We start from the raw sequence: 13,325 nt of genomic DNA, 5'->3' as shown, positions 1-13,325 counted from the left end.
TTCACTGATTTCAGTTCACTCCATGATTTATGAGAGCTGAGGAGCAGGACTTGCCGATTTGTTTGTTTTCTAATCAACAGTTCATTACCACAAAAGCTTACAGACTGGGGAAGAATCTAGCCAGGGCAAGRAAAACTTTCTCTAAGCAAAATTTCACAAAGATGCAATTTTGGAAACATAAGACAGCAAGCTGAGAAGGGGGAAGATTGTCCACGTGCAGCTGAAGGGACGAGCAAGAAAGATTTGTTACCCACTGCCTGGGCTGGCCATGAGGCTGGCGCAAAAGTAAAGGAGCAGCCCTAAGATTAGAGGGGGGATTTTATCCACTAAATCATTACTAGTGGATTTTGTGCCTCTTTGAGAGARCAAGATGCACAAAAAGCAATGTGAATAGTCAGTCTGTGGACATCCAACGCGGGTCTGCAGGACATAGGCAGGGAAACACAGCTGAGACAGAGCAGCAACGGCCCAGACCCCAACGCATCACCCCGGGGAAGGACAATCTCCTGGATCTGATGAACCAGCAAGATGCTCTTAATACATCAGCACTGAAAAATATCCTCCAGGCTCCCAGAATTTGTGTCATTACTGTTTTCATACGCGGTTAAACCAAGATGTTTGCTAGGTGAAAGGTCCAGCTAATGACAGCCTTTTAAATACAAACTCATCCCAAAATCCGGATGCAGAAATACTCCTCATTAAAACCATGACCCAATAGCAATCTGTACTTATTATAGACCTGAACTGAGGTCTAGGGGCACTGAGAAGCAGAACTCAACARGCTCCTGAGGCAGCCCGGACGCAGCCGAGGCCGTGGAGGGGAGCGCAGCGGGAGCACAGGGCATTGCCAGCGAGCAGCAGCACATGTGCCTCTGCTGCCACTATTTCCACAGACTGGAGCAATTTCTAGCGAGAGATGAGACCCTGGGATACTATCATGTTTGTGAAATGCCTTTGGATCGGCAGCAGAAGGTAGAGTGCCAAAAGCCAAGTCTGTCTAGAGGCAAGACCCAAGAAATAATTGCCTGCATAAGCAGATGAGCTCAGTGCCCTGAAATGCAAGGTTTGCTCATAAGTAACAGATAATACTACAAGGAACCAAGATCCTAGAATGAAACCTGTCTTTTTTTCTGAGAGCAGACAGGAGATTCTGAGAGCAAAAAGGAGTCTTTTGAGCTATTCAGCTGAAAAGTCATTTTTGTTCTTATGCTCCCATACAGATTAGAAAGAATTCTTGGCCAAGGGTTTAAAAATATAAAACTTGTCCAGAGCCATCTTTCCAGAGAGGAAGTACACATGGTTCGGGGCATCACTGAGCACTGTTGGCTTCCTGCCGTGGAAGTGGCTGAAAAGTTCAGCTCTGTCCCTTGGCAGCCTTGCTACAGCCCTCCTGGAGGACGGAGGGGCCGAGCTTGCAGGGTAAGAAATGAGAGGGCCTGAGCTTTGCTCTCCCTGCACCGTGGAAAATGGGAAGGACTGGATCTTGGGAGGGTCCCTACAGGATCAGTGATAGCAGACTTGAACCTTCCCATTTGAATACAAAGACTGACGGGGACAAAAAATCCATCACCACCAATCTCCTCTCCTCCCAACCCCAGTCACACAGAAAAGACTGGTACAAGCTCACCGTAGGGCAGCATTTCCCCTCGCGCCCTTCCTCTCAGCTCCTCAGGGGTTGAAGTCCCAGTTGGTCAGGGACCAGCTATTAGCCCAAAGGAACTGAAAAATCAGCACTCCTGGCACCACCTTCCTGCCCCCAAAGAGCTCACTTAATGAAATGCTTTGCTAAGCTGTCTGGCATTTCACCACCATTCATGCAAGATATCAAAGAGGTTTCCATTAAAAATAATTACACTCCCTTTTAATTACATCCTTTATAACAAAACGAATTTTCAGCAGAGAGGCAATGCGACGTGTCGCGGTCTTTAAAGACAGTTGAGAAATATTTGGGAGAAGAGGAGAGATGTGCCACAAGGAGAAGGAGAAACCTGCATGACTGTGTGTCCGAGAGGCCACCCGAAGCAGCGCTGCTACCCCACTGCTTCCAGCGGGGCGGCGAAGCGGCAACGCGGCGGTAGCTGCAGCACCCACCTTGGCCGGATTGAGAGCGGTGATGACCCACACGCAGTACGCGTTGTTATCGTATTGCACGGGGTAGTTGGGAGAAGTTATGACTCCGCTGGGACCACGAAGGTACGTGTCGCACATCCTGGCTGTGGAAGAGAAGAGAGGACAGATGGAGCGAGGACTGCTGGTTTAGGGATTGGTATGTGGCTCTTGAGGGAGAAGAGAAAAGTAGAGATGCACATAGCACTCATGGGGGAGAATCGACATTTTGTTGCTTTGCCATCTTTTTAAAAAGATTCATTTTCTTCCTTGCACCATCAGAGACAAAGGAATTATCCAGGCTAAGGAGACTGGGGCATTTCCAGGGTCTATCACAAAAAATGGACTAACCAAGAGGCCACTCTAGTTTAGACTCATTTAGTATTAGTTTGCTCTGTTGAAGCCCTTTAGAAACACTTCTGTATGTCCGGAACTGTGAAAGGTCACAATAACCACACAAAGGCTCCAGCTAAGACACTGTTTCTTTTTAATGTCCCAGGGAGCCCAGATTGCTCTTTTTCATGCAGGCAAAAAAAGGATCACAAGTATTTAATAGGCGAGAGCTGAGTTCAGTCTGATGCAAACGTCTCAAAGAACGAAGATGACAGCTCTACTGAGCATCTCAGAAACAGCTTAGTAAAAGCAGAAACTGAAAAGGGAAAAAGAAAACTTTTTGGAAAGAGAAACAGCCCCAAAGTTATATGTAGGAAGAAAAAAAAAGTTGATTCACAGAATCATAATAACGCAGGCAAATCCTTTCTTATCTCTTGCAAGAGGACACCATAAACTTCCTTTATAGTGTCACATACTYATGCCAAATATCCTCTTAGAGTGATGCAATTTATTCTAGGCTTGTTTCAAGAATTAGATGGGATTCCAAAGCCTTGCAAAACTCTGCAGATGATATTAAAGAAAAAAAGAATAGGAAAAACTACCAATTTATGACTTTAAGAGCTTTAGAGGGATTTCATTTAAAATATTACAAGATGTTCATTATTAGCATTACAAGTATCACAAATATGCATGCCATTTTATATATTTATATACATAAAAAATGGGAAACAAAATGGTTGAGGAAAAAAACAGGCCTCAGTTTTGACCTTTCCACCGAAAGAGAACTCCCTTTGCACACAACTCATGGTTGTGCCACAGGACAAAGAGGATGATACCAGTTTGCAACCAYAAGCCAAGTAATCCCATGTTACCAGTCTACTAGGGGCAACTTCCATTTAAAAGCTTCTCCCTCCATCTTAGCTTTTCCAGGTTTTTATCCCAGACTTTTACCTTGCCTCCTCGCTCCCAGTCACATAATCCACAGGCTACAGAGCTAATAGCTTATAGTTAGTCAGCTCTGTAGTTAATGAAAATAACATTATTAGCTGCAGTTTGCAAAGGAACAGCTTTTTTTTCTTAAAATCTGAGTTTTTGGAATAAAATAACTATGTAAGAGACAAATAACACCATCCTTCTCAGGCTTGTACTCAAAGACAGAAAATTTGAAGCCACAGTATGTAAAGTACTTGCCTCTCGGTAAAACAAGAATCATCTTTAGAAAAGAAGATGGGAAAATCCTAATGATTTTTGAATGTGAAGCTGGAAAAAATCAGCTCCCTTTTCCCATTACAAGCCCACCCAGCACTGCGCTGAAGAGGCAGCGGTGCAGAGCTAAGTTTTCCAATGGATTGACAGCATCAAGTGGCTGCTCTTCCAGTTGGGTCCCTTGCCTGACACAGGCTTTGGAAAACAAGGCTGCACTAGGGCTGCCGAGCACCTAAGTCTTAAGAAAGAGCGTGGTAGGGTGAAAGACTTGTGCATCTTTCCTTCCACAGCCAGCTTTAGGGTAGTGGCAGCCCAAATGTTCCATRTTAAAAGACCAGCTATTCCTACAGTCCTCAAACTCACTGCAGGACTGCTAGAGAAGAGCTCAGACCAGCCAAAAAGAAGGAAGACTGAACCAAAAGGAAGCTGAGGAATGAGGAGGTTGCAGGAGGCCACCTTTGAAAATAAGTTATTTGCAATAAGTAATAAGCTATTTGCAATAAAATAAGTTATTTGTAATAAGTAAGGTTAGTGGAGAACCAACAGATGGGGGACAGAGTGTCCTCCATGGGGAGGCTGGGACTTGGCAACCTGAAAGCATCCCTTTAAAAACTGAGAGTGGCAATGCAGTAAGTCAAAAGGAAAAGGCAGTCATTAAGTGGTGACAAACTTTTGGACAGAACAGGAGATGCAGGAAGGAGATGGATTTTCTCATTAGTCCTAATAACTCGGTAAAATCTGTCTTTCCTCTCACCTCTGCACACGGGCCTGTGGTCACTCCATGCAACAATTATGTCACTCACTCTCTTACAGGTGATGCTTTTGGACCCTTGCAAATCATAGCCCTCGTTGCAGGTGAACTGGATGCTGGATCCTAACCTAGCAGACAGAACACAAAGCAATGTTAGCAGAAACAAGCTTGRCACTTTATTTTAAACTGTCCCAAATGGCAAACGGAGTGCCCTCCCCGGTCCCTGGCACCACGAGGAATGTGAGGGCTGATCATTCACCCTGGGCACTTGCTCGTGCCGGGCACCATTTGCCCAAGATCACATTTGATGCTTTCAGTGCGAGTGCAGCAGGAGCTTTACTCTGTGCAGGGCACAGGCTCTGGCCTCAGGAGACACACACAGCATTCCTCATTAAAAAAATATATCTTCACCTATTACTAAAACATTTGTGGTTTATTCTCTTGCTTTGGATTCAGATCCTTCAATGGTTTCAGCCAATGCTGCCTTACTGGCACAGCCAGTGCTAAGAATTGATCAAAGGGTACTGAGGAGCTCTGGGGTATTTCCCTGCTTCCTCGCCCCACCAATCTATTTTCCAGATTTCAGGAGAATTTGATATATTCAGGTTAAATTGAAAGACATTTTTAGTGAACAAAACAGCCATCGACAGCAAAATAAGATTAAATATTGATCCACCATTGCTAACAACAGGCTGATTCATTCCTGCACACTTTAAATGAAGGCTAGCAACTACAAGGGGATAACAGCACTGTTTTAAAGTTTATAAGAAAACAATTATCCAGCAGCACATATACTTATTGACAAGGAGCTGTACCAGCGCTTTGGGAAGTTGCCTCAAATTTACGAGGGGCAGAGCCATGCTGGCATTTAAACTAATCCAAGAAAGGATTCGCTTCATGTTTAAATGGGTCTTCCTGCACTGGAGAGGAGGACGACAGTGGATACTGGTTATATAGCTCTAGGTAAAGGAGCATTTAGAGGAAAAAAATCCTCAAAGACAGATGACAGCTGCTCAGCTGCAATGCTGCCTCACACACACACGCGCGGGCACAGATTATACAGGTTTTCTCTCTCACAGCACCGGCCTGGGCAAGCTTTAGGACACAGCACATGGAGAGGCGTGTGGGTGCTCTCTACAGAAGCCACTATGTGATGGTGGGCAGCACAACACGGGCCGAGCAAGCGCTTTGCTGCATGCACACACACACGCGCACGAGGGCTTACCTAAAATCGTTGCCTATTCTTTTGCCTCTCTCTGGAATCCCAGGGTCTGGACACATATTATGTCCCTGGGACACACCAACCTGAGTTACTACAAAGCAAAAACAGCACATACAGAGACAGAATAGCAAAAGAAACATTCTTTTATCAACTGTCTTGGTGGATGAGGAGAGAAAAATGGCAATTGGTAGCTCAAAATCCTGAACGTGGTCCACTTTGTTTAGAAAAATGCAGCTTTGGAAACAACTTTAACTGGATTCATTTCAGCTCAAACAACAAAGTGGTTTCCAGTAAGTGCCAGCTAAGGACGTGGTTTTCCCTCTGTTTTGCTACAGAAGCACCTCTGAAAGAGATTTTTTTCATTCTGCAAAATTACACCAATTAAGCAGCCCATTTCCGAAGCCTGTGATTAAATCGACCACCTGTGACACACCGAGGTGACAGTCTGCTGCCCGAGCCCGTGCGAGCGGCACCAGGGGGGCCGAGAATCCCTTGGGGAAGCAGGAGCTGGAGCCGGCGAGGAACCGGGCCAGCAACGAGGGCGGGCACGGAGAGGGAGAGGGGAGCCTAGTGTTTTAAAGCAAGTGATTTAGTTTGAATGTGGAAATTCTTACAGAATAACCCGGCCCCCCGGGTTGCAGCACCCCTCAGCCCTACGCTCTGCCTCTCCCTGCCGCCACATCCCCGCTAGCAGCCATCCCACGGCGCAAACGGGCACAGACTCGGCCTCAGCGAAACCCGAGGGCTCCCGCCGAGGCTCAAATGTGACGTGGCACGTGCTCGCCGCCATTCTGCAGCACTAGAACTACYCAAGAAAGCACCTGCGGAAGAATCCGGGGCAGAGGGGTGGGTGGAGGTGCAGGCATGGAGATCCCGCACGGGCACACGGGGCGCCCACGCGAACGCGGCCGTGCCAGGCCAGACCAGCCCACGCGGCTGCCAGGTACCGCCCCGCGGGTCTGCAGCCCCACAGAGCCCCGGCTGCTCCCGCCGCCAGAGCCGGGCGCTGCAGAGGCTTTGGGGGGCACCCAGGCTCCTCAGTGACCGTCTTTCCTCATTCTGCCTAATGCAGCATATTCCTAATTTCATATAAAGCTCCCGCGCGCCCCCCCAGCAACAATGGAAAGCCCAGAACCCCCCTCCATGATTCACCGGAACCCAAACAAGCACCAGGAAAATCATGCCAAGAGTTGGCCTCTGAAAGCACAGTTTTGAAAAGGGAATTATGCCATAAATCACAGTCTTTAGGAAATCCGAAGCTTGAAAGGATTTTTGCCTTTGCTGTAAACATTTTGCATAGTTTGGCTACTTTGCTCTAGGGCCAGAGGCTTCAGATGTGCTACCACCCACGCGCAGAGCCCACGTGCAGCTGCCCGAGCAAGGTAGAGAACGACCCAGCTCCTYGGGTCCGAAACCAGCGCCCGCCTACGCACAGGCGCTGCCGCCGCCACGTACACGGAGAGCGCGTCAAGGTCAAACTAACAGTTTAAATTAGCGTCCACAACCTAGGGCTGTATGTCACAAGTCCATATGGTATTCAAACAAAAGTGCTACGATTTCTTATTTCTTCTTTTTAGTATTTCTGCAYCTTCTGCAGAGGAAAACCACAGCGAGCAGGAGACACAGGCACCACCAGCAGCCTCTCCAGCCGGTCTCCATCTAAACACTGCTGTCCTCCAGTCGAGCCTGGGGAAGGAACGGTGCCTCCATTTCACGCCTGTTGAAACGCTTCACTTCATAAACACGAGAGGAAATGGAAGGGAGAGGATGGATTCGATGGTCACTTAGGGAAACTTTGGGTCTGGCTTTTGTTATAAGCACCCGTACATGACCGTAACCAAACCAAAGCTTAGAAACCATATTTGTTATGCTGCGAACCTGCTGTCACTTGTGTTCATCCTCCCGAAGGTTTGACTGATCTATGCCCCGGCTTAGCATTTCAATGAGTTCTTCAAGGTTACCAGGAAAACAATAGATCTTCAAAAGTGTGATGAACTGTCCAATTTTTAAATTGCAGGCTCAAGGATTCCCTCTCCTGAACTGTGGAGGTGCTTTCCCCCCTCACCACTCCCTTCTGTTTACAACAACTTTGATGCATTTGGTAGCAGCCAGCTAGGGTTGCTGTTGGCCAAAGCAATGTACTCCATCTGCTGAAGGAAGAACCAAGAGCATACTTTAGCTCCCCGCCTTTCCTCAGGTTAATAAAGGAAGTTCACCGATAGGTTCCCAAGGGACTTTTTTTTTWAATTGACTTTCAGTGTTAAATATGAGCTACAAGACAAGAGCAATGCCTAAAAAGCTTTTGTACAGAAAAAGGTTTCTCAGCATGAGAAATACAGTAAAAATAAACAAGCAAACTCTTCTGCTGAGGGAGGAAATAAAAAAGTTTTTAGCGGTTATCAGTTGTTCTGAAGAGGCCGAATTATCCTCTATGAACTCAGGCTTGAAGTTACTCCCTGCAAACATTTGCTGAAGTTAGTGGATTACGGCRTTGAGTGCTAAAATAAGGAGCGCGGGGTTGATGCTGCCACGGTCACCCCGACCAGGGCTCGCTGCCTTCCTGCTCCACCAGCCTGGCAGGCAGCCGGCACCCGGGGGCGTTCAAGGGAGCAGTGCCAGCCCCCCTACATCTACAGATCCTAGTGCTGGAGACATCACCCGCTGCCCGGGAACAGGGGATTCCTGCCCCGTGTTTCATTTCTTGTCGTTATCTACAAGCAGGAGAAGGGAGGGAGAAGGATACGAGCACAGAAACATTTACAGCCTTTCACATTTTCCAGACYGCCTTTTGCAAAGAGCGTTCCTGCAGCGCTTCCACCAAAGCCACCACCTCTTTGCAAGCGAAGGTGCCTTGTGCTGCCAGCGCCAGCCCTGCTCCCGGCGCGACGTTCCCGCTGCGGCGCGGCGCACACCCGGCCACACGGTCGCGCTTCGCCGTCTGCTGCAGACAGGGCTCTGCTGCAGTGCTCAACTTCCAGCAGCTTCTGCACACTGGGCTGTCACCTGCAACTGCGCGGTACTCCCTGAAGGATTTCTGCCTTGCACATTTTACAGAGACCAAATGGAAGACACGCAGAGCTTGCACTGTCTCTTATGACTCTTTCCAGTAATGTTCAGTCGTGCATTTTCAGGGTGAGGAAAAGCCACCTTAGAGCTCTTTTCTGTAAGAAAAACACCATGTTTCTCATACTGTATGAATGGGGAGTATATTTATGTATCGCATGCAATGCTGTCATTGCTTACAGAGTACTGCAAATGCAGGAAGTGTGTCTCAGTAAGACAATCCCCTACAGCCAATCTTAATTTTAAAGCCATATTTCTTACAGCTTATTCTCCAGAGCAGTATCTCTTCCCCCTCTAAAAATGATTAAAGGAAGATGCCCAATTAGTTTTAGAGAAGCTGAACACTATGAAGCACTCAATTTAAATTTCAAATAAACATGTTCAACTTCATCCATGCACCATTAGCAACTCCCCTCCAAATTCTGTATTTGTATTATTTTTTTCTGAAATACGTTGCCTCCATTTAGATACACACAGGTTTTAATGTGCCCAGGTAGGATCTGGTAACTAACCACAGCTTCAATTCAGCAAAGTACAGTTTACGGTTGGACTCGATCCTCAAGGTCTTTTCCAACCATAATGATCCTATGATTCTCAAGTAAAATCCTCTGAGAAACCGGCAGGATATTAAAGCAGGTAGCTGCAAGCTGCCTTTTTGCCCATAGATTTTTCAAGTCAGAATTTTAAGAGAGATGCAAAATCTACTTGGAAACAGGAGCAGTAGCAAAGTGTTTGAAAATAAAGCACGGCAAAGCACTAGCTTTTATCAAGAGACACAGAAATTTCTGAATTTCTCATGTTCAAGCCATGTGAAATGATAAGACCAACAACCACCAAACTTCAYGGACCTTTAATCAGCCTCTTCCTCCTGTAGAGTTATTCTGATGCGTACGCAGATTCCCAAGCACACGAAAGCTAGAGGTGAGATGGGGCATGGCTAGCCATGCAGGTCAAAAAAAGCAAGGGAAAAGGAAGATAACGTTTTGGGCTCCATTTTCGGAAGATAAACCATTTTCTGGAGGCATCTTCTCCAGAATCAGCATTTCTGAAGTTGAAAATTTGCTCTAACAGAGGTGTGACAGCAGAAGGCTGTGCAAGATAGAGGTTAATCTGGGTTTACAGCCCAGACCCAGCGGAGAGACGCTCTCATGGAAGGAGCTGGAGACACACGGGTTGTGGCAGGCACCATGCTGGAAACGAGAAGAATTGGGCCACAGCACTATGGCCATATATATTATTGCAGCTTAATAGCTTTCAGGCTAAGCTGCTTCCTGCACTCTGCTGTTTGCCTTATCAAATACGACAAGATTAGCGCGACGCAGGATGCTGAATTGACAGCTCTGAAGCCTGACGTCTGCTCAGCATCGGGCGAGGGCGGCCTGGGCAGAGCTGCAGCGACTTCCTACGCTCTGGCCCTCACCATGGAGCAGGCCTGGGGCAGAATGGGCTGCGTGGTGCCGCTGGCATCTCCTCCGCAGCCTCCTTGGGCTTCCTAACGACAACGTTCAGTGAAACTCCCACAGAGCAGCGGTCCTGCGTTCCCAGAAAGGGGAAATGGAAATCCTGTATTTTCCCACAACACCCACAGCCTTACAGAAAGCAAACAAGTCTTTCCAAAGCAGGCCAACATCTGCACGCAGCGAAGACCCCTGCCTGCCCCAGGGTCCARGACAGCTCCCGCTTTCCGCTGGAGCTCCAGGGTGCACACAACAAAAGCCACAGTATTTTCCAATATAATCTCATCCTCAGTTAAGTGAACTATTTATAAGATCTTAAAAGGTCAAATGAATTGCTCCTGTCAAGAATATTTTATATGAGTAGGAACCTCTTGGACACAGGTTTTCCTGAAATTTTGGTTTTCTCCTAACAAACGCCACCATTTTCTGCTCTGGAGATATGGAGTAATTTGCACCCTATATTGAGTTACCTTTTCGAGCTTTTCTCCTGACCAGCCAGAGACTCTAAGCCCTCTCGTGCAAGCCTGYAAGCGAGCCGACTTCATTTTGCAATGACAGTGAGTGATGTTTTTAACTGTGTTTTAAACTCAGTTCATCCATTTTCCTTAACTGAATTTTGCACCTGAAATTCAGGATGTGAAGTGGGTCTAATGGACTATGCAACACAATGATTATACCCTCTCCTTTAAAACTATTAAATGCCACATTCTGCTCCCATGTGGATTTCTATAAAATTCACCACACAGTGCAGACCTCTCCCACCCTCTTAAGAGTCCAGCCCTCTGCCCAGAACCACGTGCAGAACAACTTCTGATCCAAGAAGAACTAACGGTAAAGACGAGCAGACCTAAGGGACCACMCCAGTGGCGAAGTGACACGCTAGGCACCCCCTTACAGACGCTGACCACGCGACACGCTCGAGGTGATAACTTATCAGGGCAGTCATTAAAGCGGGCGTTGCTAGCTCTCACACGGAAAAGCGGTATGATTTTTCTGCAAGGAGGAATAATTAAATAAAAGGCAAACAGCAAGATACTGCTATCGCTTCCCTAGCTTTTCTGTAGTTCCTTATCTCAACTCCTAACTTTACCACAAAGATACTAATTCGATTTTCAAAATTCTTCATTTTTTGACACTTGGCAGACTAAAAGGCGACAAAAGTAATGAACCCCGGGCTGTCCCTGAACAGGAAGCATACAGTATATATCAAATGTGCACACACCAATCCCCTGCGTTCCCACTCCGAGGGGTTAGTAAATGCTTGTGAATAGAGCACTGGAAGGAGTGATGCAGTAATGCAGAGGGAGGAGAGGGAGAAGCATTAAAACTTTCAAGAGTGACAAAGTTTTAGCGATTACTGAAGTCAAATGAAATGTGCAAGGAGACCATTTGAGAGAGCGTAAGGAGAAGCAGGGAACTTACACACTGATGTCTTCTGGTTATTGTCCTTGCTGGGCATCAGCTTCACCCCTCTGGACTTCAGTTCAATTTGTTTTTTGACTAGAGAAAATTAAAAGAAAGACAAGGTTAACCTAAGTATAAGGGATTCTTGTAAAAGAAAACAAAGCACCAACTACATACTGCCTACACCTCAGGATATGCTGTGTCTTCCTCCATAGCCTGGATCAACCTGGAGTTTGGTGAACTCTTCTACTCCTGAGCTAACAGACCCTGCCCTCCCCAAGCCTCAGTTTAACTGGCACCAGCYTCACAGGCCACACTCAGCTCCAGCACCACACGACCGTCCTGAGCCCTCAAAGCCTTCAGGGCTTCTTTTCATTTACCTCTGTTGATGTCTGCACTCGTATCTTTGGGGATCTGCGCTGAAATGACCCAATACRAACAAGGCAATTGGGAAGAACAATCACCCCCTCCATCCTAGTTCATTTTGCTTAGCAAGCTGAAATGGGAAATGGCCAAGAGAGAAGTTCAGGAGTGTGAGGATCCCGTAAGTCTAATGCTGGGCAAAGTTCTACCTAGTTCTGCTGCTGTAGTCAGTATGGAGAGACATGAGGCAGCCAAACCCTTCTCTGCATCTCTGGGAACACAGCGCTCAAACGAACCCTCCATAACCTCGACCCGGGGCACCTGGTCTAAACAAACAGCACACTCAAAAAAGCCAGTAAGATTGCTAAGCAAAAGAGCCATGGACAAAATYACGGGCAAAGAAGAGTACACACTTAGAAACTCACTCTTTACAGCCATCAGCAGGTCAAAGACAAAACGATCAGCAAGACCCTACGAGGGCTCCTGCTGCCACCACTGCCCTCCCTCGCTAAACCGCGGCTAGAAGACAAGGTTACACGTGAGGGAGCGCCCGGATTTCTAACCCGCCAGCACCAAGAGCGCCCCGTACTTCTGCTCCAGACAAAGACTCATGGCCCATCTGAGCAAGCGCTTGTTTTCTTCCACCCCTGSCTGCTGCTATGGCCCTCTCCACCCCAGAGGGTTTTGCACAAGCTGCCCGAGGCACCCAACTCCTCCCTCCATGGAGTGTAAAGTCCGAYATTTTTGACTAACGAACAGCAGAATTTTTCCTGGCATAATTGAAGCTAAGGTGGTTAAAGAACTTGACATGTGAAAGCACAATGTCCAAAATCACTTTGTAGGATCCCTTCCCTGATGAGTCAGTTCTTATCTACGGAAGAAAGCAGCCCATCTTCCACTTCAAAATGTTCTTTTCTTGTTCTTTATCTTGTCTTACTTTCATCTCTAAATTAGCACATTTCTGAGACAATGTTGTCAAGAAAAATTACCAATATAACTAACAAGTTTTTTAATCATGCTTTTGCGGTTCAAAAAAAATCTGTTAATAACATCTGTTTGCAGGAGCATCAGACAGGGAGATGTCAAGCGTTGCGCCTTGAAGCTTACCTAAGGAAATGGTTTCCTATGCTAGATGCTGGGCTGCAGCTTTTGGTTTGTTACGGGGCTCCAGCTTTGTCTTTTCTGTAAGTAACTCAGTTATGACTTCAAACTGAGGTCCACATTAGCTTAAAAACACTCATGAATAAGAATTCATGCTGCTCACGGCTTTCTCACAGGCATGAATACCTTTAATCTGATTTTTTTTTTCTTGAGAGAAAAAAAATAATTAATAGCATATTGACTTGAAGCAAATTAAGACACCTGTTTCCCTTGAAGTGCGATCCACTTGCAAGCACACCAAGGGAAGAGCAGCAGCAGC

At 46.7% G+C, this 13,325-nt stretch overlaps 1 protein-coding gene across 1 annotated transcript in view; it reads right to left on the bottom strand.

The window, feature by feature from the left end:
• CSMD2 (CUB and Sushi multiple domains 2) overlaps nt 1–13,325 on the bottom strand; it is a 239,970-nt gene that overhangs the window by 126,149 nt on the left and 100,496 nt on the right. Inside the window, exons 7-10 of the mRNA XM_026043490.1 lie at nt 11,561–11,638; nt 5,622–5,709; nt 4,400–4,524; nt 2,092–2,213 (exon numbers count right to left, since the gene is read on the bottom strand). Coding sequence (XP_025899275.1) covers nt 2,092–2,213; nt 4,400–4,524; nt 5,622–5,709; nt 11,561–11,638 — 413 coding nt within the window. The remainder of the gene's footprint in view (nt 1–2,091; nt 2,214–4,399; nt 4,525–5,621; nt 5,710–11,560; nt 11,639–13,325) is intronic.

This window comes from Nothoprocta perdicaria, unplaced genomic scaffold (genome assembly GCF_003342845.1).
Source record: "Nothoprocta perdicaria isolate Ctin4 unplaced genomic scaffold, notPer1 scaffold_33, whole genome shotgun sequence".
Classification (NCBI taxonomy): Eukaryota; Metazoa; Chordata; class Aves; order Tinamiformes; family Tinamidae; genus Nothoprocta; species Nothoprocta perdicaria.
This window is presented reverse-complemented; position numbering and strand designations above follow the sequence as displayed.